Source organism: Ptychodera flava, assembly GCF_041260155.1.
Source record: "Ptychodera flava strain L36383 chromosome 23 unlocalized genomic scaffold, AS_Pfla_20210202 Scaffold_23__1_contigs__length_28996876_pilon, whole genome shotgun sequence".
NCBI lineage: Eukaryota > Metazoa > Hemichordata > Enteropneusta > Ptychoderidae > Ptychodera > Ptychodera flava.
Window position 1 is genome coordinate 19,644,216 of NW_027248277.1, and position 18,024 is coordinate 19,662,239.

Genomic DNA, 18,024 nt, shown 5'->3' on the forward strand with positions numbered 1-18,024 from the left:
GGAGTTTTTTACATTCACACAACAGGATGGGTTTGGTGCTGCCATGTTTAGCATAGTGTCGAACAAACATCAGTAATCATACCTTGGAAACATGATCGACGGGGAATTTACCTGTCAGCAGTTTGATTTTGTGAAAAATTGACAATAATGGAAGTGAAATTCATTTATATGTGTCTTGAAAAATTCTAACAAGCAGTTTTTGAACCAGCATTAGACAATGTCATATAAATATTCAGTCAAAACTGTGACAAATAAGATTTGAAGAGGTAAATTTTAAATAAACTAAATGTGACTTAAGAATTGATATGCAACTAGCCTTAAGTTAAAAAAATTTCATTGAAATTTTATTCATTGTACATTTACTCATCAAATAGTTGTAAAACCAGAAGCTTGCTTCATAATATATGAACTTGAATTCACTCCAAAGGTGAATGCAACTAAATTTTTGAAGGCACCAATCTTACAAAGTGTTACTTTCTTTTGTAAAATGTCAAAGGTCATTCCAAATATGGCAATACTTGCATGATGTCAAAGGTCAACTTTCTGCAGTTTGTTTGTATGTCAGCAACACTATGCAACAGTGGGCCAAATCAAACGAAATAATTCTGTTTGTGATTCTTTTTCTACCCCTCCCTCGATTTATTTTTAATCCGAGCACACTGACCCATTCTGATATCATTCATACATTCCATAAAATAATTTACATTATTTTTAAGGCCAGGGAAAAGTAATACTCATCTCATAAACAATGCAACAAAGGAAAAAAAACTCAAGCAAATAGTTAAACAAATAAATCATTTTCATTGAATGTTGGTGTTTATTTGCACAGCATGATACTGGGTACATAAGCCTTATGATGGCTGCATGTATTTTCAACTGAATGTAAAGTCAGTGTTTGTTTGTTTGTTTCACCACTGCTGCATGGTTGCCTGCGGTAACACTGTTCCTAGCCCCTGATTCTAACACTTTATGCTTCAGCAGCCTTTAAAGGAAATATTTTTGTTTCCTTTTTTTGTTTTTTTTTTGTTTTTTTTCTCCAACTGCTATATTCGTTTTCACCTAAATTTTTGTGCAGGTTACCCAATCTAAGTCTGGTGAAAGTGAGTCTCTCTAATGCCTTTTACGGAGTGAGTACAAATCTTTCTTTCACCTCATTCAGAGATGTTTTACAATCGGCATTCAATATTTGTGGAAATGAGATCTGATTCCATTTTAGCTCCCATAGCCATATGTATATATGGCAATGGAAGCTATTCTTATAGGCTAGGTAAATGTCTGTATGTATTTATATCTGTATGTCTGTATGTCTGTCTGTCAACATCAAAAACTCCAAAACCGCTGCACATTTTATCTTGATATTTGGTTTGTACATGGATGATGGGCTGTAGATGAGATTTTGTTCAAATGAAGTTGTCATTGCCAAAAATATGCAAATTTAATGAAAAAATGTAAAAAAAAACAGTCAAAATTGAAAAACTCAATAACCACTGAGCAGATTACATGAAAAATTTGCATGTAAGTACTTTGGGCTGACCTGAAATGATTGTGCTTTTTTTGATTTTTTGATATTGTTGAAAATATGCAAATTAGTGCCAAAAAAGGCGTTTTTGGTAAAAAAATAATCTTCTTCATAACCGCTGGTCAGACAGCTTTGATATTGGTATACAGGTCCCTAGGGATAAACCCAACTTGGATTTGTTCAAATTGTGATGAAATATGCAAATCTGTATTTTTAAGGAATTTTTTTGTCATTTTGGTAAAAAATTTATTTCATCAAAACCGCCCGTCTGACAGCTTTGATATTTGGTATATAGGTTCCTACAGATAAACTAAATATGATATATAGAATATATGATGAAATCTGCAATTTTGTATTTTTGGTGCAATTTTTGCCATTTTTGGTCAAAAAATGTGTTTCTCAAAAACTACTTGTCTGATGCCTTTGATATTTGGTATACAGGTTCCTGGGGGTTCTCTTAGTGTGATATAGTGAAATTTGATGAAATCTTCAATTTTTGTATTTTTGGGTCAATTTTTGCCGTTTTTGGTCAAAATGTTTCTCAAAAGTTAGTCATGTGATAGCTTTGATATTTGGTATACATTTTTATACATAATTATGATGAAATCATCAATTTTGTATTTTTGCAGCTAATTTTGCCATTTTAGGTCAGGCCATCCTGAAATGAGCTATCAAAGATCTCAACCTTCTTCATCAATACATATGTCACGAAAAGTTGCTCTCTACATAACACAGCAGAGCTCTGTTGACTATTGGGTCGCTTGTTTTTTTCAAAACCGCTGGTCAGACAGCTTTAATATTTGGCTAACAGGTCCCTAGGATGACCTTAGTGAGATGATTTCAAACAATGAGGAAATACTTAATTTTGTATCCATGTCTATAGTAGCTTCAGGGACATTGGCCCTATGTTTAAGATAATGCGGTGTATTCAGTAAGCATTTGAAATGGTAAACTGTATTTGGTGTTGAAATGCGGTAAAAAATAATGAGAAAACATAGCTGAGGTGATTTCAGCAGGTTTGGTTTCCAACAAATATATTCAAAGTTTTTTTCAATGTTAAAGAGTGATGGAGGGGGGGGGGAGTCCTGGCAGATTTTGAAAAAAAAATCCAAATGTCAATAAAAAAATCAGCCACAGAAGGTTTGTCAAAAGAAAAGGTGGTATAGTGGGAAAAAAAGAATGTACAATGTATCGGACAAAAAAGATAATGTTCCTCATCAATCTTCCAGACAGCCCCTTTTATCAAATGGTACACCCCTGATGTATTTTTGTGTGCAACTAACCATGCAGTGTATTTTAGTTTAAGATGTAGATCAAGTTAGGTAAGGATTTGTAAGGAAAAGTCAAGTTCACCACAGTTAAATTTCTTAACTTTATCTCTTGTGTCATCATCCTTGTATAATTGGTTAAGTTTGTAAGTTGCTCCAGATGTGGCATTCTCGCTTGCCAGAGCAATGATTTCCGCTCCGCTGACCTGCGCAAAAATCAAGCTCTGGCAGATTACGCTGTGAAACCGCGGAAGTGAGAATGGGGGCTAATTAATTATTCATGAGAAGATGTCGTCAGAATTAGCCAATCACGAATCGTTTTATAAAGTCATGTAGTATCAAGCGGGAACAACAAAATGGCGTCAAGTAACAACAAGTGTTTGATCGTGTGTCGTGTGTGTGGCGGGGCGGTTAAAAAGAACTACCGTAGTCTCTTTAACGACTGCGTCGCTGTGCTACAACATACATTAGAATCAATAATAGGCGATTACTCGCAAGGTGATGGGTTGTCATCACGTATATGCATGCTGTGCCTGAACAAAGTCAGAAGACTCGCTAAGGTTCGAGAAACGATCGCAACGATGGGTGCACGAATGCGGGAAGAGGAACGTAATCTCTCGAATCAGATCAGTGACATTCACAAGTCATCACTGCCGGCGAAGACTCCAGAGAAAAAGAGGAAAAGAGAAGTTGCGTTCACACCAACGCCGAAACGGTTCAGCAAAAAACCTAACGAAGATCGCTCACCAAACGCTCGCGCTGGACGAGAGCACCGGTACCGGAGCGCTGGCGATCACCAGCTGTTTTGACTCGTCTATTTGTGCCCCAGCAAGGTGATAAAAATTGTGTGACTGTTGGGACGCAAACGATTAAAACCAAAGATGAGAAGGATTATCACGTTAAGGTACGTTTAGTTTAGCTTGGTCAGTGTGTTTTCAAGTCTTTTAAAGCCCTATAACTATCTATAAGTTATAACGATTTCAATCTTAACACGATTGAAAATAACACCCTGGGGCAATAATCCGACTTCTCAGTTTGCTCAAGAGCGACAAGATAAAGAAAAAGATCGAAATGTAGGAAAAAAGGTGGACCACATAATAACGTTGTTCATTACAGTATGATTTTTGGTCAGTGACACATAAAATCGCAGTGGAATCTTGGATATTTCCATTAGTTTCGTTCATGATGGTAGCAACTGCAATTTCATGTATGATTTCCCCATGCATTATGGCACACTTGGCCATTTATCAGCAATAATTATGGTTTTTACTCATATACAATCTATGATAAACATGGAGCCGCAGTTTGTCCCAAACAACAAAAAGTCATGATGATGATGATGATGATGATGATTATGATGATAAATAAAGGATGTTCTCTTTTATTTTTTGAAGATAATGGTGAAATACAATACCCAGGTTAAAACAAAAATCATCACAGACAAGGACATACAGAAAATCTGCAAATCTATAGTCAATGGAAGAGGTTTTGCAAAGATGCTATACCAAAGCAGCTGTTTAAGGGAACCTATTCAGAAGGAGTTTCTATCAAGGTTATCCACACAGTGTCAACAACTTGTAAGCAAAAAAAACCCATCTTATCTCAGATCTACATCACCAGATGATCTCCTTAGTGTCAACTGGGAAAAAATTACAAATGAATGGAAAGAAAGGTAAAATATTTATATATATATATCTTTCTGTTCAAAATTTTCAAAATATTTATTCATGAATAATTATAATTTTGCATTTGTCCTAATTTCAATGTAAAGTTTTTTCCTGTAAACATAATGAAAGAAACTTTTTCTTATGAGTAATGTTATAAATTATTTTTTTCTGTAGAGCACCGCTGCTATATAAAACTCTAGTGGCCATAGCAGCTAAGAACCCAAACATGCAGATCCCAATAACCGGCATTGCCTATCATGGAAGTTCTCTGCTCTTTGAGAGAAACCAAAACATGTCTTTGGTACAGCATGCCATTGGCATGGTTTTAGATCATGGAGGGGCAACCAATGAAGTAAGTTTTCACACAAGTAAAATGCAAGACAAATTTTAGGTTGAATATACTTTCAATACTTTCAATATTAATTTTTATCATGTAATCAAGTCACACAGTTTAATAATACAAATACTGTTATTTTTTGAAAAAAAACAATCAGTTTTTTTTATCACATGCATCTTTATGGTACATTTCTTTGTTCTGGGAGCATTATACCACCTCCGTGATTATACCAACATTCATTGTCTTCTTTCCATTGTTATGATGTGTGTGACTTTAACGGCCACAACAGAATTTGTGAAGTAAGGCAATACTGATCTTTAATTCCTTTTTTGCAGACTGTGACTATCATGAATGAAATTGGTTGCTGTGTCTCAGCAAGTAGCAGCTACAAGAAAAAAAGGCAAGTTTCGATGAAACATGCACAGTTGATTGAGGAGGGGTTTACCAAACCAGTCATCAACATTGAAAATATAAAAGGGGCTGAGGCAGTTTTGTCCAATTTGCCATCAGAACTTTGTACAACTGAAACTGTGAACAAATCACCAGTATCATTTCTTGATAAAGAAACACTGGACTTGATACACCAAAGTGATGCAGAACTTAGAGATTGTGACATTAATTGTGTCACAAGTGGTATTGTTGAGGTGCCATGCCTTCAAACACCTATGTCAGTGACTGTGATGATACCACTGACACAATATGCAATTCTCACACATCACAATCAGCTAACAGTGATGGTGGTACCAGTGAAACACAACGTCCTCCATCATTTGTGTCAGCTGATTATGAAAGTGCAATGAATGACATGGTTTCATCTTGTTCATCACAGTTAGCAAATGGTAGCATCAATAGAATGCCTTCTTTCCCTGTATCAGTGTGCTGTGCAAGTAATGATAACGCTATAATCCAGCCTGCTGCTGCATTAGATGTTCTACCCTTTTGTAATAATGGTGCTGTCGATGAATACTTCTCCTTAACAGCTTTGCTACTTACTGTCAAGCACCTAGTGCATACACTTTTGCTAATTGCAATCCAATTGCAGCTTCTGTTTCTTCAAATAAGTGCGGCTCAACAACCACCACAGACAGCAAGGGTAAGTGGCAGTTTTGAGTCACATTGCAGCATGTGATTTTAAAGAATCAGTCACGAACGTCAGAGCTCAGTCTTCCTATTTCATCAAACAACAGGTCAATTCTGTCAGTTTTTCTCCATGTGGTGCCTTGTATACATCTGCTTCTCAATGCCAAACTTTTGATTATTTGACATCGTTTGCAAAAAATTCCCCTGCAGCTGGAAAAGATATTCCTTTGAAATCATTGGGGACAATTTAGATTTGACTATAACCCCAACATATATGACCTCAGACAAACAGCGAAAAAAGTCTCCATTGGTTTTTGAATGTTGGAATACAGAAACGAGTGTTAGGTGATCACTTGCCAGATGGCAAACCCAAGGATGATATTCTTAAAGTACCTAGCATATATTTCTTGCCTACTGTTGAGGAAATCAATGAATTAAATAGGGACTTTATCTTCCATACTGTTAAAAGTATGGTCAAATATCTTACATTTTTACAACCATATAGTGAGTGTGTTCCAAGGTGTATAACACATCCATACATGAAGGAGACATCAAAGAAGTCTGACTTTGTCATCTGTGACTTAATAGATAAGAGTGAAAATGATAGTGAAGGGATAATACATATCGTTCAACAAATACATGAAAAATATGTACCTCATACAAAGGGGGATAAGCCCAGAGTTCTTAGCAAAGTTGTGTTTGGTGGTGATGTTTTGACAATTGAAAGGGCGTACACAGCACAGATGTCAATGTTTAATGGAGAGACAGATTATGAGACACTTGCAGGAATAATTCACAGACCTGAAGGTTTACACAGGGTGATGAACTCCATACGGGTATGCCTTGGCTTCACATTACTTTGCAGAGGAAAGCAAACCTCAATGTCTTGTTTCAAAATAAGTTTGCCTTTGTACACAATTTGCAATTTGCAGTTTGCAAAATAAGCAAGGGCCTTCTGTGTTTTACAAGAAATTTCCTAAATTACAATACATACACAAACTGACAGTGACAGAAACAAGAAAAAAGAGTTTTGTTTTCTCTGCACTTCAGCATGCTGTTATGTAATGCATGGCATGTCCAGGCAGCAGAAATTTGCTACTCTACAATATCAGCATTACAGGCCATAAGTAAGGATATTCTGTGTTTGCATTCCCTTAAAAAGTTTCACTCTGATATTTCATGGAAAATATTGTGTTCTATGACTGTCAAAGTCTTTGTATCTAAACAAAAGGCATATTTTACTAACTTTGGCCTATAAGTTGCTGTACAAGCTGCCCATGTTAATTTGCATACATTGCAGTGCATGTTGCATGAAGAAATAAGAGCATGACCTGTGCCTGAAGAAAATGTTTTTAAGACCTCATGCTTGCTATAGCTGTTAAGTATAGTAAGACATACACATGTAGTGTTACAATCATGTGACTTATCAAAGTATTTACATGTTTGTCTTTTCAGCTTATATACTAGTTATTCTACAAACCAGGCAGTGGAAACGAAAGGGGTTCCTTATTCCAACTGAGAAATGCTATCAACAGAAGAGATGCAGTCGGTGCTGACAGTGTTACCAAGGCTTTCAGGTGTGTGCTTTGGTGTAATTGTGGCTCAAAAGACAAGTAGCTGTAATATACCTTCATTACAGGGACAGTAGCTGTAAATGGGGATAATTTGTCAGTGCCTTTGTTCTGTGTATCAACTCAGGATGCTTGTTGTATTTCCCAGAATATATTGCAGTGTCAAAATGTCATTAGGTGAACAGAGTCTCTTTATGCATGGTCAGAAATGATATTGTTGAGAAATTGAATTAAAGTCCATACTTTAATGCAATTGAAAACAATACAGTGCATATTATCAAAAGATAGGGTGTGTTTAAAAGCTGAAATTTGGACATTTCAACACAAGTTAGATAGTGGAATAACAGACAATTTACAGCTACTGTACCTTTGACTATGGTGACATCTATGTACCCTAGTCTGATGATGATGATGATGATGATGATGATGATGATGATGCAGATGATGATGGTGGTGGTGTGGTGGTGGTGGTGGTGGTGATAACTGAACTTGATAGCCTTGTAAGTCCATACTTAATGCAATGAAAACAATACAGTGCATATATCCAAAGATAGGGTGTGTTTAAAAGCTGAAATTTGGACATTTCAACACAAGTTAGACAGTGGAATAAGAGAAAATTTACAGCTACTGTACCTTTGACTATGGTGACATCTATGTACCCTAGTAAAACACAGATTGAAATTAATTATTATTTGCAGGAAAAGAATCTGCCTATTTTTCTCAGAATGATCCTACTTTCAAACGTCCCATGGACCTGGTAATGTAATACCTTGAATGGAAATTATTGGACTGGATTAATGTCATATTCTCTAATTGTATTTACAGCTGTGACATTATTAGTCCCCACGGACACTGTCTGGGGGGACTTATAGGTTTGGTCATGTCCGTGCGTCCGTCCGTGCGTCCGTCCGTGCGTCCGTCCATTCACGCAGATATCTCAGACATGCCCAGGTCAATTTCTTTCAAACTTTGCACAAGGATAGTACCCTACCCCATACAGATGCACGTCGATTTGTTTCACAATGCGATCAAATTTGGCCGTGTTAGGGACTTTTTAGTTGTCACCTCCATAGACTCCCATGTATAAGGCAGTCTCCATGGACTCCCCATGTATAAGGCAGTCCATAGACTCCCATGTATAAGGCAGTCATAGACTCCCATGTATAAAAATTTAGTTTCTTATCGTATTCAAATTGCAAAAAGGATGCAGTGACACAGTTTTTAGTCCCCACGGATAAAGTCCAGGGGGCTTATACATTGGGTCATGTCCATCCGTGATCACTCCGTTAGTCCATCTGTTCACGCAGATATCTCAGATATTTTGACAAAATGTCACGTGACCTTGGTGACCTTTGACCTCAAATATATATATTTGTCCATAACTCAGTAACCACAAGTGCTACACCATATATGGTATGTTGGGACAGCTTATGACGCCACATATTGTACCTCATTAATTATGCACATATCTAATTTTGAGCGAGCCAATAGAGCTAGAGGTCTGACTTTTTAGTCCCCGCGGACGAAGTCCGGCGGGGACTTATAGATTGGGTCCCGTCTGTGCGTCCGTCCGTCCGTCATCAACAGTTTCTCAGACACTGCTGAACCAATTTCGTTCAAACTTGGCACAAAGGCATAGCACTATGACCTACAGATGCACGTCAATTTATTTTGTGATGCGATCAAATTTGGCCGCGAGGCAGCCATTTTGTTGCGATTTTCCATGTCTTTAGACCATAACTCAAACATCCTTGAGCAGATTCTGTTCAAACTTGGCACAAAGGCATAACATTATGGCTTTCATATCCATGTCAAATAATTTTGCGATACGATCCAATATGGGCGCGAGGCGGCCATTTTGTTGCAATTTTTCATGTCTTTGGACTATAACTCAGACATCCTTGAACAGATTCTGTTCAAACTTGGCACAAAGGCATAACACTATGGCCTACATGTGCATGTCAAATAGTTTGCAATATGATCCAATATGGCGAGGCGGCCATTTTGTTTACGATTTTTCGTGACTTTGAACCATAACTCAAACATCCTTGAACCGATTCTGTTCAAACTTGGCACAAAGGCATAACACTATGGCCTACATATGCATGTCAAATTATATTGGGATACGATCAAATATGGGCGTGAGGCGGCCATTTTGTTGCAATTTTTCATGTCTTTGGACCATAACTCAGACATGCTTGAACCGATTCTGTTTAATTTGGTACAAAAGCAAAACATTATGCCCTTCATATGAACACCGATTTATTTTGTGATATGATCCAATATGGCTGACAGGTGGCCATTTTTTGCGATTTTTTCATGTCTTTGAACCTTACTCAAACATCCTTGAACCGATTTTGTTCAAACTTGGCACAAAGGCATAACACTATGGCCTACAAACGCATGTCAAATTATATTGCGATACAATCAATATGGGCGTGAGGCGGCCATTTTGTTGCGATTTTTCATGTCTTTGGACCATAACTCAGACATCCTTGAACCGATTCTGTTCAAATTTGGCACCGATTCTGTTCAAATTTGGCACCAAAGCAAAACATTATGCCCTTCATATGAACACCGATTTATTTTGTGATATGATCCAATATGGCTGACAGGCGGCCATTTTTTGCGATTTTTTCATGTCTTTGAACCTTAACTCAAACATCCTTGAACCGATTTTGTTCAAACTTGCATAAAGGCAAAGCACGTACTATGGCATGCATATGCATACTCAATTGACCTTGCGATAGGATCCAATATGGCTGCAGAACTGTCATTTTGTTGGAATTTTGCATGTCTTTGGAGCGTAATTCAAAGGTCATTACACCCATTTTGTCCAAACTTGGCACAAAGATCAAGCACTATGGCATACATGTCAATTTACTTTGTGACATGTTCCAATATGGCTGCCAGATTGTCATTTTTTTGTCCAATATCGCTGCCCGATAGTCATTTTTGGATTTTTTCATGTTTCTGAGGCTTAATCATATGCAAATATTCCTTAACCAATGTTGTTGAGACTTGGTACAAAGATAAAGTACTATGGCATACATATGCATGTCTACTAATTTTGTGCTATGATCCATATGGTCAATAGACAGCCATTGATTTCAATTTTGGTGTGATGTGATTTTTTTATGTCTTTGAAACATAAACATAGGTCACTGTCCCTCGATGGACTGATTTTGTTCAAACGTGATACGAAGATAAAATGCTATGGCTGCATTCTTGTGCACATTAATTTGTTTCATTATATGATCCGAAATGGCTGATGGCTGATTACAACAACATACCCGATCCCATACCATTTCGAAAATTCCACCAAACCATGTGTATAGTATGTGCCGTCATGACACTAGAGGCAGTGAGGGCATCGTTATGTGTGATGTAATCAAAAGTTCCTTCAGTGGTCATTACCGGCAGAGATGAGTCATTTATTGAACGTTCCTCAGATTACTTTATTATGCAAGTTACAGGCCTGATGCACCCGTTGCATCAATGTCATTCCACAGCGACCTAGACCACAGCTACCTATACACCAAAGATTATAACAAAATGGATAAGCGGGGACTGTGTCATCAACAATGACTTGTGGTATATAGGGATAACTTAGCAATACAATTTTTTTGACAAAATGTCATGTGATCTGGTGACCTTTGACCTCAAATATACATATTTGTCCATAACTCAGTAACCACAAGTGGTACACCATTCATATATGGTATGATGGGACAGCTTATGATGCCACATATTGTACCTCATCAATTATGTGCATATCTAATTTTGAGCGAGCCAATAGAGCTAGAGGTCTGATTTTTGGTATATAGGGATAACTTAGCAATACAATTTTTTTGACAAAATGTCACGTGACCTCGGTGACGTTTGACCTCAAATATACATATTTGTCCATAACTCAGTAACCACAAGTGGTACACCCTTCATATATGGTATGATGGGACACCTTATGATGCCTCATATTGTACCTCATTAATTATGCATATATCTAATTCTGAGCAAACCTATAGAGCTGGATGTCTGATTTTTGGTATATAGGGATAACTATAGGATAGAAATTTTTTGACCAAATGTCATGTGACCTCGATGACCTTTGACCTGAAATATACGTTTATGTCGATAAATGCGTAACCACAAGTGCTATGTCCTTTATATTTAGTAGGGTGGGAGACCTTATGACAACACAGGCTTTACCTCATTAATTATGCACACATCTAATTCTGGGCAAGGGAATAGAGCTAGAGGTCTGATTTTTGGCATATAGGGATTAATTAGCAATAGAATTTTTTTTCAAAATGTCACGCGACCTTATGACCATTTGACCTTATATATATATATATATATATGCATAACTCAGTAACCACAAGTTCTATACCCTCCAATTCTGATAGGATATTAGACCTTAAGATGTCACATCTTGTACCTCATTATTATGCGCATATGTATTTCTTGGCTGGCCAATACAGCTAGAGGTCTGATCTTTTTTCCCGATTTAGAACCATAACTTAGACATGCCTCATGTGTTTCAAATTAGGAACAACGACATAGACCTATGTGCCCATATATCTTGACCCACTCCAGTGATACTTCTTAATGACCACATTTCCCTGCCCCATCAAGACTAATACTCCTATTACAAGTGGGGACTATGTCATTGACAATGGCTTGTTTTTATTCTTGTTAGTTAATATAATTTTGTTAACTTGATTATTTTTAATACAGTGAGTCCAAGGTCACATGAGGCATCAACAAGTCAAGTCCAGAGACCATAAGTAATAGAAAGAAAACGACCATATTTGCCAAGTAAGCTATATTTATATAGTTTCCGTAAGACACCATTATTTGAGCTTTTTTTTATAGAGAATCCAAAGGTAGCAATACATTGACACTTTGTTCAACCTTTTCATCTATTTTATTTGGCAGAAGTCCTCCCACCTCAGTAATTTTAAATAAGGAATTGTGTGTTAACACAAATCCAGTTTGTAAGTCCACGGAGCTAGGCTGCCTGCAGAACAACATGTCCTGAAGTCACTTTGCATGCTGACATAGACATCTTATACTGGTTATCTATCTACTCATCTGCTGACGTAGACAACTTAGCATCTGCTATCTAGCTACCATCTTCTTGCGCACGGCACTTGACCTAATCCTTGCTGCAAGCTTCTTGTCCAAGTTCATTCATTCTAGGCCATCAGGCTGTCTGCCAAGCTATTACAACACTCCCTGCTGCTCGTTTCTATAGTCACTCCCGTCTCCTTTCATTCCCGTATCTACCGGACCACAGCGTCGACAATGCCTCCTCGAAAACGAACCAAGAAGTCTACGCCGTACGTTCGTCCAGTGACCCGTGCACGATCAGGGACGCGAGGGGCGTCGTCCACTCCTGACCTCCCCACTGCCGAACAAGGTCAGACCGCTCCAACTGCTCCAGCCACCGTAGCGACAGCTGCCCACGGTCTCCCACAACCTCAATCAGCTGCCGTTACCATACCGCAAAGCGAAACTCCAGTATCAACAAATCAAGTACCACCTCAATCGGGAGTCGTGACGATGGAAATGTTTTCCGCCCTACAGACTTCGATGGCCAACATGGCCGCCAATATGGCCAACATAGCAAATCTACTGCAACAACGCCCTCTCACCGACCTGCGGGGAGAAGCCTTCACTTCCGGCAACAACAACAGCCCCCAGCAGAACCAAGATGGCGGCGCCCAGGCAGCTCATGATCAGCCCGTTCAAGCGACCAACCCAGGGGTAAACACGCGGTCGCGCTTGTCTCGAACTTTTCTCCCAACACCTCCTCCAGGGCCGCGGTATACCATCCGAAAGACTGCCAAACGTCGAACTGGTTTCACCTGCTATTCGCCGCGATATTCTTTCAGGTAAGGATATCAATCTTGCCTGCTTACTCATACCCGGCTACAATTACCACGATGGCGAACGACATATCATCATCGGCAACGAAGCCCTGTCTCTGAAACCTCTCCAGGACGGCAGAGTAAATAGACCTCTCACCATTACTGAATTCATTCAAGCTTTCACCATCTATAAAAACGTCATAGTGTGAGGCATTCCCTAATCGTCGAACAGAACTTGATGCATACGTCACGGACATCGTTGGCATGTCAAAACGTTTCAGTGGTTTCGCCTTCTACGAATACCACCGCGACTTTTCCGCCAAGGCGGCCGCACTCCTGTTAAATCATGGCATCAAAGTAGACTGGGGAGTTCGCGATTCGCTCATCTACACCTCGACATTCTCCGGTCTCAAGGCCAACCTTTGCAACGTCTGCAATAGCGCAGTGCATACCACCGAAGTCTGCCCGTACCTCGAGAGTAAGAGACCAAACAGCAATCCCATAAGGTTCCAATCGCCTTCATCGACCGTCGATAGAAGCGGAAGAAGACGCGTCACCTACCAGGGTAAGGAAATCTGCAATAACTTCAACTCCCAGCCAGGTTGCAAACGAAGTAACTGTGGTTTTTCCCACGTGTGTTTGGTATGCCACTCATCCGATCACTCATCAGCTCAAGGAAAATGTCGACCTAAAGACCAAGCTAACAGAGCCTGACTGCACGATACGCCATCCACATTTAACGCTGACACTTGTGCACCATCAACACCAATTAATATTGGCACCCTTGCCTCGAACTTTCAAATCACCCCGACAAAGGATTCGTCAGTACCTGCTTACAGGACTTTCTGAAGGATTTAACACAGGCCTACGCTGTCAACTTTCCTCATCGCTCATCTGTCGTAACCTTCTCTCAGCCCGACAAGATCCGGATTTTGTGTTGCACCAAATTAACTCCGAACTGCAAAAGGGCTATCTTATCGGCCCTTTCACCACACCACCATACGCCATTTATCGCTGTAGCCCGCTAGGTATCGCAGAAAAGAACTACTCATCCAAAAAAAAACGCCTAATCGTCGATCTGTCATCTCCTCATAACAATGACGACACACCCAGCGTCAATGACTTCATCGACAAACAGGAATTTTCGCTCTCCTACGTAAAGATAGACGACGCCATTGCAGCCATCCAAAGGGCGGGCCGAGGAGCATGGCTGGGTGCAAGACTGAGCATTGTCGATGCTTTCAAGCTCATCCCTATTCACCCCTCGCTATGGCACTTTTATGGCATCCACTGGAAAAAACATTTCTATTTCTTCACCCGACTGCCCTTCGGGTCACGCTCCAGCCCTAAGATCTTCGATCAGCTTTCCAAGGCCATCTGCTGGATTGCTCAAGAAAATTACGGTATCGAGATAATTTCCACCTGCTAGATGATTTCCTAACAGTTGACAAACCATCATTCGATGCGGACCGCACTATGGCCTTAATTACCCACATCTTCAGGAGACTCTCTGTACCCATCGCGCCACACAAGACCGTCGGCCCCGTTACTATACTAGAATACCTTGGAATAGAGCTTGACACAGTGAAGATGGAAGCGCGGCTCCCTCACGATAAACTGTCTAGAATAGCCGCCCTCATCCAGTCCTTCTTATCTCGCCCCACGTGTACAAAACGAGAACTGCTAAGCCTCCTAGGGCACCTCAACTTTGCATGCCGTGTCATTATACCTGGGCGAACTTTCATATCACTCCTAATCGAAATCTCCAATGGAGCACGGAAACTCCACTACCGCATCCATTTGACCGCCGAGAGCAGACTTGACCTTCGGATGTGGCACCGCTTTCTCTCCAGCTGGAACGGAGTATCAATGTTCCTCGACTCCCACGCTACAAGGGCCTCAGCAATACAGCTTTTTACAGATGCCAGTGGTATTGGTTTTGGCAGGTATTTCCAAGGGCAATGGTTTAATGCACGCTGCCCCCCCCCCCCCATCTCAAGCTTGACGCCAACCGTGAGCTCTCCATTGCTTTTCAGGAACTCTACCCAATCATCATCGCAGCTCTACTTTGGGGCCAATCATGGACCCGCAAACGCTTGGTGTTCAACTGCGACAACATGGCCACGGTCCATATTCTCAATAAAGGCCGTTCCAAGTCACCATCAATCATGAAACTGATGCGCACCCTCGTGCTTTGCGCTGACTCCCATAATTCATGTTCCATGCCGACCACATACCAGGCAAACATAACTTAATTGCTGATTCTCTTTCTCGTTTCCAGATGACACGCTTCCGCCAAGCAGCTCCCTTGGCCAATGCGACACCCTGCCAACTACCCTCCAACATAATGTTCAACTGAATAGGGCGGCCGCCACCTTCAAGCAAGCTGCACTGGGCACCCGGACAATTGAATCTTATGCAACCGGAGTTCGCTCGTGGGTACAATTCTCCGCAAGGTACGGCACTCATGTACAGACGTCTCACTATCCACCCATCTCCGAAGACCTGCTAATCTACTTCATCGTCCACTGTGCAACCCACCTTCACCTCAAGTACTCCACCATCAAGGTTTATCTCGCCGGCATCCGTCATCACTACATAATGGCGGGTCTGCCAAACCCACTCACCTCAACTAACAACCAACCACACCTTCGTCTCCAGTACACCTTACGGGGAATTCAACGGCTGCAAGGACCATCTTCCCGCCCCGGCTACCCATAACATTTGATATCCTGCGACAACTGTGCTCGCTGCTCCGCTCGACTGTGTATGGACCATATCTAGACCTCCTGCTGGAATCTGCGTTCGTCTTAGCCTTCTTTGGTTTTCTCCGCTGTAGCGAATCACCTGCTCCGGACGCTCCTTTAACCCTGCATATAACCTGTGTGTTCGCGACCTCAACGTCCAAACCGACACTCAGGGCTATCCGGATGCTCTTTCCGTGAACATTAAGGCATCCAAAACAGATCAAATGCGCCGTGGCTTTAAGCTTCGTCTTTTTGCCACCAAGTCAACGATATGCCCAGTCACAACAATCCAGCGTTTCCTCAGAGTCCGCCGACAAATTTGTTCTTCGCCTCAGGAACCCTCTTCATCCTTCCAGAAAGAATACCGCTAAACCGCGAGACATTCACTGCGCTGCTCAGTTCCTTACTTTCGCGCCTTGGCTTCCAGCCCCACCTGTACGCTGGACATTCATTTCGCATTGGGGCAGCCACCACGGCCGCACACGCCCACCTTCCAGACCACCTTATTCAAACTCTCGGCAGGTGGTCCAGTGACTGTTACCGTACTTATATTCGGACACCAGAAAGCCTTCTGCGTCACGCATCTCACTCAATGACTATGCCATAGGGCCTTTTGTAGAGACACTAGCCACTCGGTGGCAACTTTCTTTTTTTGGTTTCGCACGTACACCACATTTCGGACCTGTCGGGACCGCGCGCAGGGCCACGTGCAACCTTCACCCCATGCAGGGCCACCTGCCACCCACATCACCACTTCATGCTGGGGCCGCACAGGGGCACCTGTCCCCCCAGATCATTGCTCCCCCCGAGCCGTGCTGCCAGCCCCTCGGGACCGGAGTCCATTGAGCTTCACCCACATTTCACCCCTCATGCTGGGGCCGCACAGGGGCACCTGTCCCCCCAGCTGCAGCTCCTCGGGCCGGGAGCCCATAGCTCCCCCCGATCTGTGCTGCCGCCCCTCTGGGCTCGTATCCCATACTTTCATTATACACGCACCAGCCGCCATTGCACCCCTCATGCTGGGGCCCGCACAGGGGCACCTGTCCCCCCAGCTGCAGCTCCTCGGGCCGGGAGCCCATAGCTCCCCCCCCCGATCCGTGCTGCCGCCCCTCGGGGCTCTTATCCCATACTCTCATCTCGAACCAGCAAGTCAACTTGGTCTCAAGCGTCACCCCCCATTGCACAAGCACCAAACATCATTGCACCCTCATGCTGGGGCCGCACAGGGGCACCTGTCCCCCAGATCACAACTCCCCCCTAGCCGTGCTGCAGCCCTCGGGCCGTGAGCCCACAACTCCCCCAGAGCCGTGCTGTTGCCCCTTGGGCCGCGAGTCCCATACTTTGCAACTAAGAGAGTCAACTTGGTTTCGAGCGTCACCAACCCATACTTCCTACAAACATACACTCATACATACACTTTCATGGGGGTCTCTCCGTCCAGTCTGTTTGACTGTCCTCCGCTTGGGCCGTCCATTGCATGTACCCCCACTCAAGAAGGTGATCTCCACCGGCCCGGTGGAACCACTTTCACTTTCGGCTTTCCAAAGGTCTGCAAACACAACTTTGCAACCCAAACCTTTGCCCAGGAAGCAGACTGGCGGAGACCCCTCACCCAATCTTTGAGTTATTTTGTGCTTAGTTTTGAAATGGTTTTTGCCTAGATTTTTACTTTCGTAGTTTTGCTTGACATTGTATTTTTCCGTAGTTAGGTTATCACTGCTCTGTATTTTTCCACCGTCGCTTATTAAATTCTTTTAACACCATATCCCGTGTAGCGGTGTGTGCTTACAAAATAAGGAATTGTGTGTTAACACAAATCCAGTTTGTAAGTCCACAGAGCTAGGCTGCCTGCAGAACAACATGTCCTGAAGTCACTTTGCATTGCTGACATAGACATCTTATACTGGTTATCTATCTACTCATCTGCTGACGTAGACACTTAGCATCTGCTATCTAGCTACC

General features: G+C 41.7%; 2 protein-coding genes across 2 annotated transcripts in view; both read left to right on the plus strand.

Annotated features, from left to right (window-relative positions):
• The window catches only part of LOC139123813 (LIM and calponin homology domains-containing protein 1-like), an 18,768-nt gene extending 1,478 nt beyond the window's left edge, over positions 1 to 17,290 (plus strand). Inside the window, exons 4-5 of the mRNA XM_070689965.1 lie at positions 12,180 to 12,260; positions 15,597 to 17,290. Of these exons, the coding sequence (XP_070546066.1) occupies positions 12,180 to 12,229 (50 nt within the window). The 3' untranslated portion in view covers positions 12,230 to 12,260; positions 15,597 to 17,290. The remainder of the gene's footprint in view (positions 1 to 12,179; positions 12,261 to 15,596) is intronic.
• Positions 1,770 to 8,273, plus strand: LOC139124287 (uncharacterized). Its single transcript, XM_070690428.1, has 8 exons — positions 1,770 to 3,691; positions 4,182 to 4,459; positions 4,629 to 4,806; positions 5,127 to 5,435; positions 5,834 to 5,884; positions 6,537 to 6,707; positions 7,841 to 7,942; positions 8,268 to 8,273. The coding sequence occupies exons 2-8, from the start codon at positions 4,185 to 4,187 to the stop codon at positions 8,271 to 8,273; spliced, it is 1,092 nt and encodes a 363-aa protein (XP_070546529.1). The 5' UTR covers positions 1,770 to 3,691; positions 4,182 to 4,184.
• Positions 17,291 to 18,024: the final 734 nt, after the last annotated feature.

Bases quoted from the DNA above. Each gene is read 5' to 3' on its own strand.
- LOC139124287 (XM_070690428.1), top strand. From the start codon at position 4,185: ATGGTGAAATACAATACCCAGGTTAAAACAAAAATCATCACAGACAAG. The intron at 4,807-5,126 runs GTAAGTTTTCAC...CCTTTTTTGCAG, and splicing joins ATGGAGGGGCAACCAATGAA to ACTGTGACTATCATGAATGA. The intron at 6,708-7,840 runs GTATGCCTTGGC...TATGTACCCTAG, and splicing joins GGGTGATGAACTCCATACGG to TCTGATGATGATGATGATGA.